Here is an 18,041-nt window from a genome sequence, read left to right as displayed (position 1 = left end):
TCAAGAAGTAGCGCTTTTCTCTACAGCGACAAAAAGTTAGTTAGTCATGATGATTGTCATAAGTTTATAAATTCGATGATATAAAATACCTGTGCATGGCAGATGTCATAAATCTCTTGTACAGTGAGGTTCAACATCTTCGTTGCTGATTGATCCGAGATGGAGGCTACTATGCTACCAGTGTGATCCATGACCATAACTTCAAATTGGATTATGTCATAAAGTAAAAAAAAAAATCAAGTTTAATAAGTGGCACCACGGGCCCAAAATATGTTAATCATTTTATTTTTATGCACTAATAAGACTTCTCGAACATGTGTAAACATCATTTGGACGATCATATTCCAAGCCTAAAACGTGATAATCTTTACAACTTTAGATATATAAACTTAAAAATATTTCTAGGAAATAATAAATGAAGTTCGGGAAATGTTCGTAGAGTAGTATAGTCTTTAAAATTTCATATATATAAATGGTAATTATATGTCTTTATTGTATGATATAATCTATGGTATAAGATCCTCCTCCTATTTTTATTTTTACGCGAATAAAGTAGTTTCATAGTAGTTTCAGCGGTTGAGTTGAGTAATGTAAGTGTAAACGTCTTTTAGTATTTCTTTAAAGGTTGAATATTTGTCGATGCTATGTTTATCAGTAATACCTGGGAATAAGTTGGGTGGATCTTTCGCACTGAATGCAGTAGATTGGCCTTGGTGTAGTAGTTCTTAAAAATGGCAATTTACAATCTGAGCACGCCATGGAGCAGAAATGTTGGTCTTCATTTATCAGTGAAAGTTGACCGTCAATATAGAATATTTGTCCCTGTAAATTAACAAATTGATTTAGTTTTTGTTGAGTGAAAAAATAGTGGCAAAGAACTTCACTACCGCTTTATACAAATTGATTTAGCTATGTTAGAAACAATTAAATTCTCATGCAAACGATCAAGAATTGTCATCCTAGTATGCTGACACATAAAAATATAAGTTCTGACCCAGTTTATTATAACCAAAATGAAGACAGATCATTTCAAAAGCTCAATTGTGCCCCTTTTTTTCTGTTTAATGAAGGCAATTTAAAAGCTTACAACATAGTTATTCCAGTGAGCCAACAGATGAAGCTAAATACCAATGCCTTTTTACACCAAAATGAACAATAGGGTTTTCTTTTCAATTCTAAAATATATTATTTCCTTTCTCTAGAAAACAAATATGCAATAAATAATCTCTGAATAAGAACTCATCAGAACAAATGTTTCAAATGGAAATAATAAACAACTTAGTAATTTTTATACTGATACTATTGATCTTAAAAGTTTTGCACCCCGTGTTAAAGTTTTAAACAGAATGTACCTGTGGCTGCATTTGGATATCGGATATGAATATTGATTCTTCTTCAAAGGGAACAAAAAGAAGAGTGCCTTCTGGGGACATGCTTCTAGCTGTGTACTCAATGAGTTGTCGTTGAATTGTTTTGGCCCTGCAAAAAAGGTAGTTTCAAAAATGTTGTTGCGTCTGAGTTGAATCCTGTAAAATTAAGACACTTGTGCATATTTTTGAAGAGTCTAAATAAGTTATCGGAAACAACTGTTATAAAATTTGTATTGTCATTACCATGCAGCTAATGTGGTAGCTTGTGGATATGTGGGATGTAAGAGTATTGTTGTGTTATATCTGCTCCATATCCCTGCATGGATATAGATATTTATTTTTGGTTAATTGTTAAGTGTTTAGGGGGAAAAAAAACCATAATTCTTCATGTATTTTACCTGATGATGATTTTACCACTCTTCTAGCCAGGAAGACGGGATAGTGTTTCACTTTCTCTGAAAGTTCATTTCCATAATGTTCGACAAAGTCCTCCCAAAGTGTTAGCTTTTTAGGCCTTTTTCTGTGGATGATACAAAGCAGATGTTTAACCATTTGAATTGATGTAAACTTCATCAAAACAAATTGACTATGGTAAAGAGAAAGTTCTATTCATGATCAACTAATCTTTTTTTTCTTTATATAGTAAAATATACACATTTGACAATTATGTGAACCGTAATTCGGTCAGTCGCAATTATCTATTTCAAAATTCTGAAATCTGATTTCAATTTTATTGTGTGGAACAGATGTTTTTGCAAATAATTGCTACCATGAGAATATAAAATGATGTAAAAACAAGTGAATATTGAAATTAGTTAGTTGGGCAATAGTCAAGATAGTATAGACTTACTGAGTATCCATAATGATGAATTCCTGAAATTTCTTCCCATTTGATGCGTTACTTGCAAGTCCAGCATTAATAAGTAGTCCAAGGACATCTTTAGATAAAAAAAAAACAATAAATGAATAAGTAAAAAATAGAGTGTGAATTTGCAAATGAGATATTGAAGGTTTTTTAGTTACCAAATTCAAAATCTTTCATTTGATGCTCAATAGCCTCAAAAGGGGTGATAGCCAATCGTGTTGGCGGTGGTAGTGGATTATCTGGAGGAATGACTTTTTCAATTGGTTCAACAATAGTATTTCTATCAATTGTCCAAATGTATTTGTTGAATGGATTAGCATATGCAGGATTCGGTTCTTTTACTTGTGCAACTGACACCAGGTATGTTTGGAATGGTTTGAAATACTTGTCAAATTGCATTATATCAACATTCCAAATGATGGCTTGAATTTGATTTTCCTGTAATCAAATAGCACATAAGATTGTGATTAAATTGTCGAAACATGTATAGTTTGTAGAGTGTAAAAGCGGTAAAGGCACCTCTTAGTCTTGCAAAAGCATCAGTTGGTATTTTCCACTTTTGTCTTTCTTGTCTCTGGGAGGATATTTATCTACTACTTGAATTTTGCATATCCAATCCTCAGTTTTTGGAGTGATTGACTTGATAGTAGATTTAACTGCCATCTCAATCTATTTTGCAATTACGTAACAAACAGATGTTAATACAATATATATTATATTAACAAATGATAGCAATGACAATGTTCTATACACTACCAAAAGGTAAATAACAACTATTGTGTTCTACCAAATGATAGACTCAGTCCACAGAAAAAGCCTTTTCAATCACTTCATCATAGACTACATTATAAGTAGAGTGATCGTCGTTGTCCTCAGCTGTAGACGGTCTAATTAATACTTTGACACAGTTAGAATTTTTGGCTCGTGATAAAGCGACATATAATTGACCATGGGAAAATGGTGGCTCACGTAGGTAAATACCAACAAAATCTAACGTTTGACCTTGCGCTTTATTTATAGTCATGGCGTAACATAATCGTATTGAAAATTGTGTTCTTTTAAACTGAAGAGGTAATTTTTCATCTTGCGATGTTAGGAGAGGGATTCGTGGAATGAATACATGTTTGTTTTTAAAATCACCACTTGATATTGTTACACTGATGATATGACTTTTGAAATCGTTACATATTAATCTAGTTCCATTACATAGACCATCACAAGGATTTAGATTACGTAATAACATAATTGGACAATTTTTTTGTAATGTCAACTTGTACGGAGGTAAACTTACAGGATTTAAACTGTGCATGAAATCTTCATATTCGCTTTGATCTTTTGGATCAATTGTTTCATCAATAGCCAAATAAATTTTTGGAGGGGTTGGGTATTGTGTTATTAACATATTGTTAATTTCATCAACAAAGTCATTTTTTGTTGTTAAAACAGCGCGAGAAGTAATAAATGAAGCATCTGAATGATGTACATGTAAGTTGGGATAAGTAACTCTAAATAAAAGCTGCAAGGATTCTTGTTCGGAAGTAAATGGAATAATTAAAGAATGAGGAATTGTAATTTTTCCTTGAGTATTTTTCTTTTCGCTTCCATTACCAATTCGCATTAGGTATTCACAGAAAGCAGGATCTGTTTTTGCACGCATATTTTCTGTTAATTGCAATTTTTCAAGTTGATTCCAAATATCAGAGCACAATAAACTCTCACGAATAAAATCTTCTTTTTTCCCACTACGCACAACGGGAAGGGTCTGTCTAAAATCACCGCTAAAAACAACTACTTTTCCGCCAAATAGTATATTTGTCTCCATTAAATCTTTTAAAAGTAAATCTAAAGCCTCAACCATTTTCTTTTTTGCCATTGAGATTTCATCCCATACAATTAACTTAGCGTCTCGAATCAAAGAAGCTGATGAACTTTGTTTGCTTATATTACAATTAAAATTTTCTTCAATGTCAATAGGTATTTTAAAGCGTGAGTGAGCAGTTCGACCACCGGGAAGGAGTGAAGCTGCAACACCTGAGCTTGCTGTAGCTAAAGCTATGAACCCGCTATGTCTAACAATAGCTAATAAAGCACGATATAAGAAGCTTTTGCCTATTCCACCGAGGCCATCAATAAAGAAAGCACCCGATTTGTTTGAAAATATTCTTTCAAGTATGACATGGTAAGCTCTTTTTTGCTCGTTATTTAATTTTTTTTCTAATAATAAATCTTGTTCACTAACTTTAATACTTCTTTCGAAATGAACATCTTTAGCTTCGTTTCTATCTCAGGGGGTTTTATCATTTCTGGTATAAGTTGGAATTCGTTGATATCATGACCCATTGAATGTAAAATATCATTAATATGATTTAATACTCTAAAATGTATATCTCGTGTGCCTAAGTTGGTATATTTATAAAAATCCTCAGACAATGGTTTCTCAAATTTTTCCCACAATTCTTTTGGATTAGTAGGATTGCAATAAATTAATAATGTAGCAAATAAATGCCTCAGACTGTTTGGCATTCGATAACTTATAGCTTCAGACATACATTCTATCAAATTGTTATCGCAAAGTAAGAATCCTCTTTTTTCAGCTGATTCTCGAAATGTATTGTATAATATTCTATTTACAGTTCGCAAATCTTCATAAGATTTTGGTCCTCTAACATTCATTAGTAGAAGTCTAAGATAATATCTTTCTCCTTCTGTTGGATGACATGTTACAACACGACCAATAACTTTTCCTTGCTTGCGACGGGACCATGTTTTATCTGTTGACCACACAAAGTATTCTGGAAATTCTCGATATAGTAAATTAAGGTTTTTAGCATCTTCATCTTCAACATTCATCAAGAAGAATTCTGTCAACATTGTTTTTCCGATCGTAGGATTATTTAGAATTTTAGTAATGTTATCAGTACTTTTGAAGGAAACAAATTGTTGTCCTTCTAAATGTACTTGAAGGTGATATACACTTGGAATCATTTCACTGATATGAAAAGCAAATATACGCCATGTAGCTTCTGGTCCATACCCATCTAGCAGATTGATATTCTTTTATTTCATCAATTTCTATATTTGTATCATTTGAATGTACATTAAACGCAATTTTATCATGTCCTTTGCAGATGTACTTATAAATGTATTTAATAACTTTTATATATGAACAAATCTCTACATTTATATGACAGCTAAATTTACAAAGTAAAGATGGATTATAAGGAACAACCCATGAATTATCAATTAGATGTTCTCTAATTTGTACACTCTTTCCGGTATTTCGTCTTTTATAAATTGGATATGAATTTTTTCCCTTGGTTGTTTGTTCAGCAAACTCTTTTGGATACTTAAATTTGCAGTACCCTTTCTTTCTAGTACACATACTTGCTGGATTTAATGCACCACAAGGACCGTGAATCATATGTTTTGTAACAAGTGCATATAATTCAGGGTTGGTATCAGGATCTGGTAATTCAGCACAAACATATTTGTCGTATGCTTCAGGAGTCAATAACTTGTATTTTTCATCTAATATAATGAGAAAATGAGCATGTGGAAGTCCCCTTTTTTGGAATTCTACAGTATACATAAATGTCGCAACTTTACCAAATATATTTCTTCTTAAGATGTCCTTTTTTAACTCTTCTAGTTTTGCATGAAATATTCGACTAACTAAATCCGGTCTATTTTGTACTTCATCTGTTTGTAAGATATTAGCTTTTATTTCAGGCCATGTAGGATTATATGTCATAGTCAAAAATATATCAGGTTTTCCAAATCGTTGCACCAATGCAATAGCATCCATATATCGACGACGCATGTCTCGTGGTCCTCTTGTAAAGCTGTGGGGATGATATCTATTTCTACCTATTTGCGAAGCTTCTCTTTCGCCACGACGTAACATATCTAAGAGTCCTTCTAACATATCTATTCTAAATAAATCTTGATTAAGTGAAGCGAAATCTAATCGTTGGCTTTCAATTTTAATCCATTCATCTACTGCATATTGTTGAAATAATCTTCCATAATGCAAAATTATATTTTCATCATTTCTTATTTGTAGTTTGTAACAATAATACTCACGGCAAGAAACAGTATTTCTTTTGCGTTTTCCTTTTTGCATGTTTTCAGCTTCCATATGAAGAAAACCATCTATTGAACACATATTTTTTACATTGGGCAATTCTTCGTGTTCACAATACATTAGGTTGTTGGATCTCACATTTGAAGGTTTTATTTTTTTAATGCCACAGTGCCATCCATTTTGACCATAAGGCAATAGTAATGGATATTGTAATGAATCATAACGACCATAATAGTAATTTACTATTTGACTTCTATTACTTTCTGTATATATGCGAATATGTGGTGCGGATACACAATTATTATTATCATTTTCTACCCATATCCCACCAACTTCTGAAACTGTTGGTAAGTTGTAGATTCGTTGATCTAGACCAGCATCACATCTAAGGGCAATGTAGAAACCAGACAATTGCGAGATGTTTATTAAAGATTTCAAAAATTTAGAGTAAGGATTGTAAGACTTTAAGATGTCCATCAAAGATTTCACAATTTTTTCATTAAGCTTGTTTGAGCATGCCATTCGACTTTGCAGTTCGTTTTCACTGTCAAATAAATACAATTGTAAGTTCTTAGCCCTTTGATTAGTTGGAACCAAATCATTTATAAAATGGTACATTTGTCCTTGGACTTTGAAGGTATAAACTCCATTAGTTCGTTTTGCTAAATTTTTATCATAAGTTACTCCGAGTGAAGTGAAAGCGAATGTGTTATTGTATGTTCTAATGTAAGTTCGAAATTCCTTTGATTCCTCAGTGTTTCCTAAATACAAATTTCTTAACTCTTGTGGCATTTGATATGAAATTAAGTGAATCGAACCATTACTACAGAACCATTACTACAACAAAATGCAGGCGGTTCATATTCAAACTTTTTGGCTCCACAAAATTCACAATTCGGAACATCTTTCAAGCTAATATAGCTGGTTTTTGCTTCTGCACTACTTAAGGTACCAACTTAATTGTAGTCATGACTGACTTTTTACCATGATGTATAAGCTTTGTGCCTGACGACGATCCTGTTTATTCAATAAACAATTTTTTTTAGCTTAAGTTATTTTTTTAACTCTTTCTGCATATTAAACTTTAACGTAAGCACAAAATAATAGGCAATTTAAGCAATGTGTGACGATTATTATTTTTAGTGAAACGGTTGGAACCAACCTTGATTTGTAGTGATCACTGACTTTTTACCATGATGTGTAGGCTTTGTGCCTGACGACGATCCTGTTTATTCAATAAACAAAACTTTTTAGCTTAAGTTAGTTTTTTAATTAAATTCAGAAATTGTAGAAAAACTGCTTAACTTGTTTCACCAAGAAGCAGTGACCGTCTTACAACAGACGAAGTCTGCTCTGCGAAAGAAGTGCTAACTTCAAAAGATGATGGATTAACTGAATTAGCTAGAACTGAATTGTCATGCAGACATTGCTTTTTTATTTCAGCTTTGTTTCCTCGTTGCCGAGCTAAACATGTCTCCTTTTTTTCAAGTGTCATTAGCTTATATAACTCCCGTCGTCGAGCTAAGCATGCCTCCTTTTTTTCGGGCGCCATTAACTTATATAACTCCCGCCGTCGGGCTAAACATGCTTCCTTTTTTTTCAGGTGACATTAGTTTATATGACTCCCATTCCCTAGCTCTTCTCTTAGCATTTATGGTTTCAGAGGTTTGATCTTTTCTACATTTATCGTTTGACATTGCTGCAATTTTTGTAATGTTTTTATTTTTTGTAAAAACAGTTTAATGAGTGCGATATATTTAGTTTGACGGTATAATTTTAAGAAAACAACTCAAACGAATGTAGAGTACATATTTTCTATACTCAAATTAAATAAACAACAAATAAAGAGACAACTAAATCCCGTAACGACAAAATAAATTGAAGAAGCAATTTGACAATAATCTAACAATGCAGAAGAGTGACACTTACTTAAATTAAAGAGGTTGAACACACATATGTACACAATAACTGCAACACAAAGTTAAACCTACAGCAAATAAGATCAAACAAAATATAGCAATCCAACTATTAGTAATATATAAAACTTATTATTATTTTTTAAAAGGCAGAAAGAATTTAAGATGAAAAATTTACCTAAAATCCAACCAAGAAATTTCACCAACACATTCAACCAACTTTGTCAATAACATAAAGAAAGTTCCAACTTTATAGTAATGGCAGAAATCAAACAACATTAAAACTATTATGTACTTGAAAAAACATTAACACTATTATGTTTCATCACTGTTCAATCTTTCTTCGACTCTATTCTCTACCCATATTCCCTATCCAAATGCTTCTAAAAAAGGTGCTCTGTAAAATGAGCTTTGGGTTATTATCAATTTTCATGGAAGGCTGGAGTGAAATCTAAGCTATATAAAGTACCCACTATCTCTTTTCTTTCAATTTCCAGCCTTTTGCTGTTTTGTGGGCACTTTGAATGCCGCAGCCCTCTTAGTCTTCCCTACCCTTGCTCTTAACCCTATAATTACATGGCGTAATCACACCCAATTCTCAACCACCCCTTGAGTATTGAAGAGTGTAATTACACCCTCTCAATTAAACTCAATTCCCACCTAACTGTATAATTACTTAGTCAAATAAATAGGCCAAACTACGTAATTATACCCAATTATAGTTACCTGGGTGGCTTTCCAAACAGGCTCTTAGTTCCTTTTATCTTTCCCACTTCATTTCCATTACATGACCTTCCTAAGTCCGAAAGATAAAACAAAACAAAACAAAACAGAAGAAAAAACTTCCTCACCTACCACACCCCCAAATCTCCTGTATCAACAACAAAAAGGCAAAACCCCAAAAAAATTGGACTTGTGCAAAAGATTCAAAATCCACTAAACTAACAATATTCCCAAATTAATCCAACAAACTCTTCACCTGTAACTGTAAGTACCCTATCATTTCTTTTCCATAATTTCGTTTATTTTACATTAGAAAGTTGAAGAAGCTTTAAAAAATGGTGAAGAAGCTTGAAGAAGCTTTAAAAAATGCTATCAAAAGAAGAAACGATGCTCAAATTAGAAGAGTTCAAAAATTAATACCTGATATATTGATTCTGGATTGAAGGTAATTAATATTTCTACCCTTTAGAAGTGCAAGCAGCTGAAGTGGGTATTCTACCCTTTAGAAGTGAAAGCAGCTGAAGTGGGTTTATTAAAAAGCAGGTCATTGAAAAATATGTGAGAAGTTTCTGGATTGATTCTGGATTGTTGAAGGTATAATATAATATTCTACCCTTTAGAAGTGAAAGCAGCTGAAGTGGGTTTATTAAAAAGCGGATCATTAAAAAGTATGTGGGCCCATAATTTTTTTGGGCCCACAAACGGACGACGAAGGTGCCTCTTAAACTGGCTCTTCTAAAGAGTGTAAACTAGATGGCCCGTGCCCGTGCATGGCATGGGCGTCTGCCCGGTATAGCTGTGTGCATTATTTGTTGTAGTATTCGATGGTATTGGTCTGAAGAAGCAGATGCATAATATTTGTATTAGAAAAATCGTCAATACCAGATTAATTAGTAATCAACTCTTTATCAAGTGCAGAATCTCCAAATTATACTGAGAGTTAATCTACTATAACCCAGAACATGTGCATACTCAATTTCCCATTTCTTTAACCAAAAAATTGCAAATTTTGAGTTATGAAGAAAGTGAGAGGTTTCTGACCTGGGCAGAGGCTAGTAAGAGTTATCAGCTGTTTGGTTCACCAGAGAAGAAAGGGAAGAGTTATTAGCAGAGGCATTTCAAAGCTCTGCAAATTGGGACGTATACAGACAATGCAGAGAAGCCAACAAAAACCATTAGGACTTTAGCTCAAGGTTACTAAATCCATGTATACAAAACAGTAGTGGCAATTGAATTAACAACACAATCCCCACAAGGAAATTCTCCCGAAGTTATATGTGACTACGGACTCACATCATTTTCAACAGTGAATATACAAAAATCAAAAGGTGGCATAAACACATTGGTTTAAAATAAATGACTTGCAATCGTTAACACAAAAGATATGTACTCATGAATTTCTTATAAAACATATGAGAAAAAAGACATCAAATTTAATATTGTATTGACAGTGACAGAAGCTCAACAGTTACTGACATGTCCTCATTCTCTGCTCAAGCAATTCCTCCATCGATTGACATCTATCATTTTACTCAATGTTTAAGCTGGCTGCCTGAGATCGTCCCAACACTATTTTTTTTGAATCAGCTCTCTTTCTCACCTATTTATTGGAACTGTTACAAGTTTCAACCACGAAAAATTCAATATAATACTATATATACTGCATAAAAAAAAAGGTTACCAAAATTTTTAAAGAGCAACTACCATCAAATACATATCTTATTGAGCAGAAGAGCCAGTAATAAAAGTGGAAGTGAAGCCAGTTTTACACTTTTCTCCCACAAACCCAAAAAGTTAAACACGTGTCACTAAAATAAGAAAAATATGAATATGAAAGCTCTGAACCGAAGGAAAATGTACCAAGATGCTCCTGTTCATCATAAGTTTACAGTACAACTTATGTTGAAGTTAGTGGAAGATAATTTATAGAAAAACTACCAAAATAAGACTAATTTATCATATTTCAAAACATATATCAAATTCAACTTACAACTAAAATTATGTATGATCATAGAAAGACATTTTGCTGGTTCAAGTTGAGGATTTTCAAAGTTCTAAAGAAAAATGGCAAGACTTTTCCTTCATTGGAGTGTGGAAAGTTTTGTTCTCTATTAATAAGATCAACATGATCAGAAAATACAACAACATGTAGAAATTGAGTACCTTAGCATGTGGAAATAACACGAGCTTCGGCTGAATTAGTGGAGAATACAGTCTGCTGGTCTGCAGCTAATCTGTGGGAGAAGCAAAAAGATTATCAGGAAGGATATGCTCCAAGCTACTTCAGTACCAAAAAAAATATCGGAAGGAATCTGAAAACGCTAATTAGCAATACCTTAGAACTATTTCCAGCAAAATTTGACAACCTCAATTGGGAAGCAAAATGAACAACTTTTAACTGCCATTTGGAACTGGAATTCCAGCAATAATCTTGAGAATCCATTGAAGAAGTTGTTGCTTAGTACCTTTCATGAAGATTAGAATCATCCGTACTGAATGATGCCAATTCGGTTTTGAGCATGTCCAGGCAATATTTCCTAAGGCACTTTCTTATTAGCTACATCAGATAACTTGGTAGCTTCATGAATATCATTGTTTTCAATTAAAACAAATAAAATCAGCAAACGCTTGATCTATCTAACTAAACAGATATAGTCACGATGAGTTTATTTCTTGACATCTGTAGTGCATGGTGACAGAAGCATTAATAAGTGTCTTGGTCAATTGTACTAAAAGACCAAGTAAAAATGAAGTATCAACCTTAAGGTGCTGCACTATAGCCTTCATGGAATCCATTTGGAACACCAAACTTTTCCCTCTTCTTTATAGAATCTCAATCTTTTGTTTAGAATATCATTTTCGGAATGACTCACTACCAAAATAAGCTACATGTAAGTCATAGAAGTAGAAAAACTATCCAAATGGACAGTTCTAGAGAAACAATTTGTTCAACAACTCAAAAGCGTATGATTAACGTCCACAAACACTTTAACAAACTTAGAATTAAACAAATGGAAATAGGTTCATTCTTTTTCATGAAAAAGTTTCACAAGAATGTTTTGATCAAGAAAGGAGGTGAAAAGTGAACTACATGGCTTAATTGATTTCCGCATGGAATCAGATAAGCTAACATGAAGTTAGATATAACATGCAGAGTCAAGTTTTGACATTCAACACTTTCTAGAAACTTTTAATATCCAAAACCTTGAACCACTCTTGTGAGTCTGACCATCGTCACAAGAAAAACCCAGAAGCTTGACTCCTCGTTCAGCTAACTTCCTAGATAAGTCGCCACTGTACCAAGCTCCGTGATGCATACTGGCATGAAATCTCCTGCATCCAAACAGTAAATTAATCACCTTTAAGTTGATGAAGTATCATGAAAAAATATATATAATCTTGTTATAACAGGTTATGATCTACTTTATATTTTGGTTATCACCATTGTTATAAATAGCTACTCCTTTTGTTTCTATATTTTATGAACAGTTCAGATCAAGAAAATGCATATGCTCTACCAGCCATATGAAGGTTGGTGGGGCATTTTGAAAAAAGTATAAAAACTTCAAACACCAATTTTAAAATCTACTGTATTTTTCATTCCAAGGAACTTAGAAAGTTCAAATGAAGAACCATTCATAGAGAATTTACAACAAAAAATTATTGGCTTCTATTGGCTAACAACTAATAATGTTATTGTTACAAGTCCTGCAAACTCTAAAGGGAAGTTCCTGCAAGAGCTTGAAGGTGCACAATTTTTTTTTTTTTTGTTATCATATTCCTTTTACCATATTGGTATTAGAAGCTAATTTGATAGCTGCAACTGCTGCTTAAATATCTTAAAATAACTCATTTGCCACGTTCACTCTAGCTCTAGTTTTTGGGGATTCCATTTTAATCCAGTATAAGCATATTGGTTTTCTTTTTTTGGATAAGGAAAGGTTTTATAAGCCTATTGGTTTAATAATAGTACAGCAGTAGTAATGCGATCATATTCAACTACTCTCTCACTGTTATCACAAACTACGTACCTCTGTATAAGCGAAATTGAAACCAACATGGAGAGAATATTGACTTTGACGGATTCAACACTTGGGTTCTCCTTCTGCAAGCTCTTGTCCTGACCTTCTCAACACGTTAACTGGGATGGTGTTCATCTCACTAAAGCCAGCCATATATGGCTAAATTGTTTCTTCATGAGTCATCTCTCACGTCAACTCCCATTTAATTATCTAGTAAAAAGAGTAGTAATTTTGAAATGAGCCAGTACTTAGCTTTTGATTCATAGTGAATTGACAACAGATAATACATAAAATAATTTTCTACTGGAAGTAAGCAATGTTGCTTTGGAGTTTCTGAATGATAAATGTTTATTTTATGGAACAACTGGATAAAAGATTTGTTCAGTTGATTCAAGTTCATCGTCAAACAAATTTGTCGCATCAAAATTCTTCCCTTCTTGTTACCTACTATTTTGTTCCTTGATGGCTATTCAGTGTGATTCGATAGGAGAAATTTAACAAATAACTACATCCATGTACAAATTGAACCAAGAAAATATGAAGAAGAATAAGAATAAGAATCTCCTGGAACCAGAATTTAGTAAAAATAGACAAAAGAAAAAAGAAAAGGTTGAAAGCAGTGCATCCATCCTTTTTTTGTCCCCTCTTCTCTTTTTTCCTGTTGCATCTACTATTTACTGTCAAGACTTATGTCTATTACTTGAAAGAGCAAGCTATAGCTGGAAAATTGTACCTAGATGTCGAAAAAGGTAAATCAAAGTGCTAATCTTGGATATGCTTCTTTCTATAGTTGCTTCAAGACATTGAAACACTGCTTGCTTTCCCGCATCTTGATTTTGCAGGTGATCCACCAAGATGCCTTATGTAGTATTCCCTGAACGTAACAAAGTTTATCATAAAGTCTACAAATATATATATATATATATATATATATATATATAGAACAAGTTCAAGTTAGATGTAAATCCACAAACAATGTAAAATTTCTGAAACACAAAAAATATAGTACCTCTTAATCTTCTGGCCCTTCAACAACATGCTGCACATCTCCCAGAGTTTAGATCATACATAGAAGTTTTAGCCATTTAGGCTACCCTTGCATCGAATTATCACTACTGAGTAGTCATTGTCATGCCATTTAACAACATATTTGGCCTTTCTTCATCGTCTGACTCTTCACTGTGGCATGTTAATATTCCGTGTATACAAAAATCAGATGGTTAAGCCTTCTCTCAGTCTAAGTGGCCCCATGATACAGCACTGCACGGCATCTCTTGATTTTTACCGCCTCTAAGAACACTGCATAAAAGTTGCTTGATCTTAAGCAACTTTTCAAGGTCCACAGTTGTAACCCCATTTGTTTTCTCATCAGTAACTTGTGATATAACTTTCGTCACTTCAGCATTCACCATATTGCATCTAAGATTGGTGAAGGCAGCCCTTACTTTAGATAGTAATCACAAATTTATATGTTGTCGCCATTATGACAACATATAAAATGAAGGAGGGAAAGTACCTTTTTAAATTATTTGCTTAAACCATTTAGTTTAGGATATAATCACACCTTTACCTTTCACAAGAAGGTTATTAAGTGGAAAGGGAAAATAGGCCATAATCTCATAGCATTTGTTTCAACTACTGAAATCTATGTCGACATCTCGATACCCAGTTGTAAGATTAAGAGGACGTTAACCATCTGGTTACTCAAATATATGACAGCATCATGCTTCGTTTATCTAGAATTATTACTTAAGATTCAGTAGTTTAGTTTATACCTCAACTTGATTGAATGTTCAGGTTTAGCGCAGGAAATTCATGACTCCCAAAAAAAAAATGATTCCATAAAAGTAAATCCCTGCATCAGGATAAGAGTAGGTTGTAAAAAAGGGCTCACCGCAGTTCATACAACATAGGCAACATTTTAAGAAATGTACACCCACGACCTATTGTAAAATTGCAAAATCTTCTAATTTTTGTATAAATGTCTAAAAGCTAATAATTGTCAACAAATCAAGTGATGTATTTATACGTCTTTCTTTTTCTTCTGTAATGAAGCAGTTCATTACAGAAGCAGGTCAGCAGATTGAGAAATCAATTTACTAAGATATAACCAACCAACCAACGTACCCAGTGCAATCCCACAATGTGGGGTCTGGGGAGGGTAAAGTGTACGCAGACCTTACCCCTACAGTTTACTAAGATATAGAATGAGTATATATACCTATCTGCAACTCATCACCATATTGGTCTTTTCTAGAAATCATCTTCAAAATTCGAGGTTGTGAACTCCTAATGCAGCTTTCAGCAACATAATTCTTTAGTCATTGTTGTACTTCCCTACAATTGAATAATTCGTTATAGCCAATAGAATTACCAGTTCAATAACTTCATCTCCCATTCTCTCTAATTCAAGTTGTGCTCTTTTGCACCATTCAAAGAAACCATAACTTAGTAATGTAGCACAAAACAATCATTTAGGTTGATTGGTAAAGAAATTTTTTTCTCTTACTATCAGGACTATGCTCAACATTTGTTATAAACAAGGCCATCACAAAAATTCACCCTCAAAATGTTAGCTTAACACACAAAGTCACAAGAATATACTCGGACCAAGGCCCTAGATATATATTTCTGAGCATGCATGTCTTAGCAGGTGGAGATAGTAAGATGCATGTAATAAATTCCAGCCAAAAAAAGGATGTAAAGAATAGAAAAGCTAACAAAAATCCATCAAATTCCTATAATAAAAGAAATAAAGAAACAAAGGAGCACAACTCAGCAGATAACATTATAGCTAAACATATAACATCAGAACCAAAAAGTACAGAAATAACCTCTTATAATGGAAGAATTGTCCCCTTTTCCGCACCTTGAGCAATTTCCACTTTTAGAAACCCTGTGAAATCAAAATTTTGCAACTGTTATATTCCAACTATATAAATCATAAATATTCAGTAATTTCATGTACTGAGAAATTCAAATCCACAAATCATGAATAGTGGAAAAGATGTAAACGGGTTGACACTTGACCCAAAAGATTATAATCACTTAACAAGAAATCAACAACAAATGGTACATCTTTGGGAGCCAGAGAACGAAAAGAGGTAAGCACTATTGGTGTCTTCTAGGAAAAAAAAAATCATGAGTTTACAGTTTACTAACCAAAATGAATAAATAAATAAATAAGTAATTTCATTTTCCCCTTGATGCTTTGTATGAGCTGAATTCACAAGAAATGGAAATGGGTGTCCACCAAACAACATCCACACACATGACGATTTGTAATGTTCAGGCTCATTCGATGTTCCTCTGTAGTGAAGAAACTGAAAATAACACATGCGTGGTTGAAATAGCAGAGTAAACACAAAGAAGCTATCCGTTTCACTAATTCTCTGTAGCGAAAAAACTGAAAAGCCACCGATGAAACCCAAAGAGAACACCCAGGTAAATAACACAAATAAAAAGAAACACGAAGAAAACAGTGAGCAAAAAGGAAGAAAAAGAGAAGAACTTACCAGTGCAGCCAGAAAGGCTCAAGAAGAAGTAAAGAAAGAGATTCATTTTTCTACAAAAAAGCCAGAATTTAGGTGGAGATGTACGAAGGTTAGAAAGAAACTTTGCCCTCATTTTTGCTATTATTTACGGAAATAGCATATGGACGACGAAAAGTTTCACTTATTAATATAGTCACTTATTAATAGTGGAAATTAGGTTCCAAGTAGCAACATTTGAGCAGTTTTGGTCCTTTAAGTTTATTAAAAGTGATTTTTTTTCTCCAAATATTCACCAAATTTTGACTATTTAAATTTATTGGAATTGTGAAAATATAAAATATCTAGGCGGAACTCGCATTTGGAGGCACATTTTGACTAAACGATCAGGTATTCCATGTCACGTATCATCCACTCGGCTCAAGTCGAGAAGAGATAAAGAAGAATCAAAGATATAATCATTGTGGGTTTAGATTTTTATATTGTGGTTTCAGAGATTTCGACAAAAAAAATGTGTTTCTAGTTAAAAAAAAAAAAAACTTACAATTCTGGTTAAATTTAACAATCTAAATTAGATAATTAAATATTCTATAGAAATCAAAAGTACTCATGTTTGACAAAATTAAAGGACCAAACTACTCAGATAATACTTATGGGACTACTTTGAACTTGCTACTAAATTTTAGAGACCATTGTGTCATTTTGTACACTGGATGAATACAATCTTCAAGGGTAATTTAGTCATTCTATGCTCAAGCTCATCCTTATAAATGAGAGAATAACACTTTGGTCCTTTGGTTTTCAATAAACTTGATATTGATCCTTGTGACAAGTAACTCAATACATCTTGACATTCATTCAAGTAATTACCACGCTTGTTTTTTATCCCTTCATGTAAGAAATATGTTATATTTGAACTACTTTTATAAGTATACTAGTGTCGTTTACAAATTAAAATTTATATTTAAAACCTGTTTTTGTGTTTTTTTTTTTTTTGCTACTCTTGTTTTTTTTTTTTTTTTTTGTAGCATTATATTAGTTGTAAAAGTAGTTCGACAATTTCTCAATGTTTCTAATATATTGAATCATATAGAAGTTTTTGTAAGTAAGAAAACAATATATTTCTTAGGGTATATCTAGACTTCCTTTTTATTTTCAAAAAAATGCATGCACTTTCCAAAGTTGCTTAAAATTTGCCAAAATGTACAATGACAAATAATATACAGGGTAATCTAATAGTCGACTCGGTTCATATTAGCTTGGGTGCACCCCTTAAGAAATTACTTACCCTTAGAAAGTAAGAAGCATTTTACTAAATCACCTTAATTAAAGAGTGCCCATTTAATATGATTTTTTGGTTGTGTAAAAATTCACTTATCTAAATAATGATAAAATAAATTTGATATCTTCTTAATTATATATAAAAAAAATATTTATTTGGACTAAATATAAAAGCTAAAAGTACCATATAAAAAAGATTCACAAAAAATATTATAAATATTAATATACATCAATTTTAGAGACCCACATAGAAATGGACAAGAAAATAGAGTGGAAAATGAGAATAGGC

The 18,041-nt window shown here is 32.7% G+C and overlaps 2 protein-coding genes across 25 annotated transcripts; both read right to left on the bottom strand.

The window, feature by feature from the left end:
- Nucleotides 1-89: 89 nt before the first annotated feature.
- On the bottom strand, nucleotides 90-16,583 carry LOC132603000 (uncharacterized). Of its 24 annotated transcripts, none has more exons than XM_060315836.1 (19): nucleotides 16,496-16,583; nucleotides 15,815-15,876; nucleotides 15,202-15,317; nucleotides 14,756-14,835; nucleotides 13,990-14,399; nucleotides 13,714-13,854; nucleotides 12,990-13,190; nucleotides 11,294-12,291; nucleotides 11,122-11,192; nucleotides 10,435-10,571; nucleotides 10,000-10,084; nucleotides 2,755-2,904; nucleotides 2,394-2,673; nucleotides 2,221-2,308; nucleotides 1,769-1,890; nucleotides 1,614-1,686; nucleotides 1,353-1,479; nucleotides 662-822; nucleotides 90-199 (listed from the first exon to the last, which is right to left on the bottom strand). In XM_060315836.1, exons 13-19 carry the CDS (start codon nucleotides 2,632-2,634, stop codon nucleotides 175-177), a joined length of 837 nt encoding a protein of 278 aa, XP_060171819.1. In that variant the 5' UTR covers nucleotides 2,635-2,673; nucleotides 2,755-2,904; nucleotides 10,000-10,084; nucleotides 10,435-10,571; nucleotides 11,122-11,192; nucleotides 11,294-12,291; nucleotides 12,990-13,190; nucleotides 13,714-13,854; nucleotides 13,990-14,399; nucleotides 14,756-14,835; nucleotides 15,202-15,317; nucleotides 15,815-15,876; nucleotides 16,496-16,583; the 3' UTR covers nucleotides 90-174. The 24 variants fall into 24 exon arrangements, with proteins under 24 accessions (XP_060171819.1, XP_060171818.1, XP_060171822.1 ...); XM_060315835.1 differs by lacking the exon at nucleotides 10,000-10,084 and adding an exon at nucleotides 8,249-8,306; XM_060315839.1 differs by lacking the exon at nucleotides 10,000-10,084 and having other exon boundaries at nucleotides 10,408-10,571; nucleotides 11,294-11,495; nucleotides 12,163-12,291.
- On the bottom strand, nucleotides 5,222-6,937 carry LOC132601203 (uncharacterized). The gene has a single exon (XM_060314312.1). It carries the CDS (start codon nucleotides 6,935-6,937, stop codon nucleotides 5,222-5,224), a length of 1,716 nt encoding a protein of 571 aa, XP_060170295.1.
- Nucleotides 16,584-18,041: the final 1,458 nt, after the last annotated feature.

Source organism: Lycium barbarum, chromosome 7 (genome assembly GCF_019175385.1).
Source record: "Lycium barbarum isolate Lr01 chromosome 7, ASM1917538v2, whole genome shotgun sequence".
NCBI classification, from domain to species: Eukaryota; Viridiplantae; Streptophyta; class Magnoliopsida; order Solanales; family Solanaceae; genus Lycium; species Lycium barbarum.
The sequence above is the reverse complement of the archived record's forward strand: the minus strand, read 5'-3'. Positions and strand labels throughout refer to the sequence as shown.

Excerpts from the sequence above, each read along its gene's own strand:
- LOC132601203 (XM_060314312.1), bottom strand. The coding sequence starts at position 6,937 with ATGTACCATTTTATAAATGATTTGGTTCCAACTAATCAAAGGGCTAAG.
- LOC132603000 (XM_060315837.1), bottom strand. The coding sequence starts at position 2,634 with ATGCAATTTGACAAGTATTTCAAACCATTCCAAACATACCTGGTGTCA. Across the intron at positions 1,480-1,613 it reads GCTACCACATTAGCTGCATG|GGCCAAAACAATTCAACGAC; the intron begins GTAATGACAATA and ends CCTTTTTTGCAG. Across the intron at positions 200-661 it reads TCCACCCAACTTATTCCCAG|TTATGGTCATGGATCACACT; the intron begins GTATTACTGATA and ends TCCAATTTGAAG.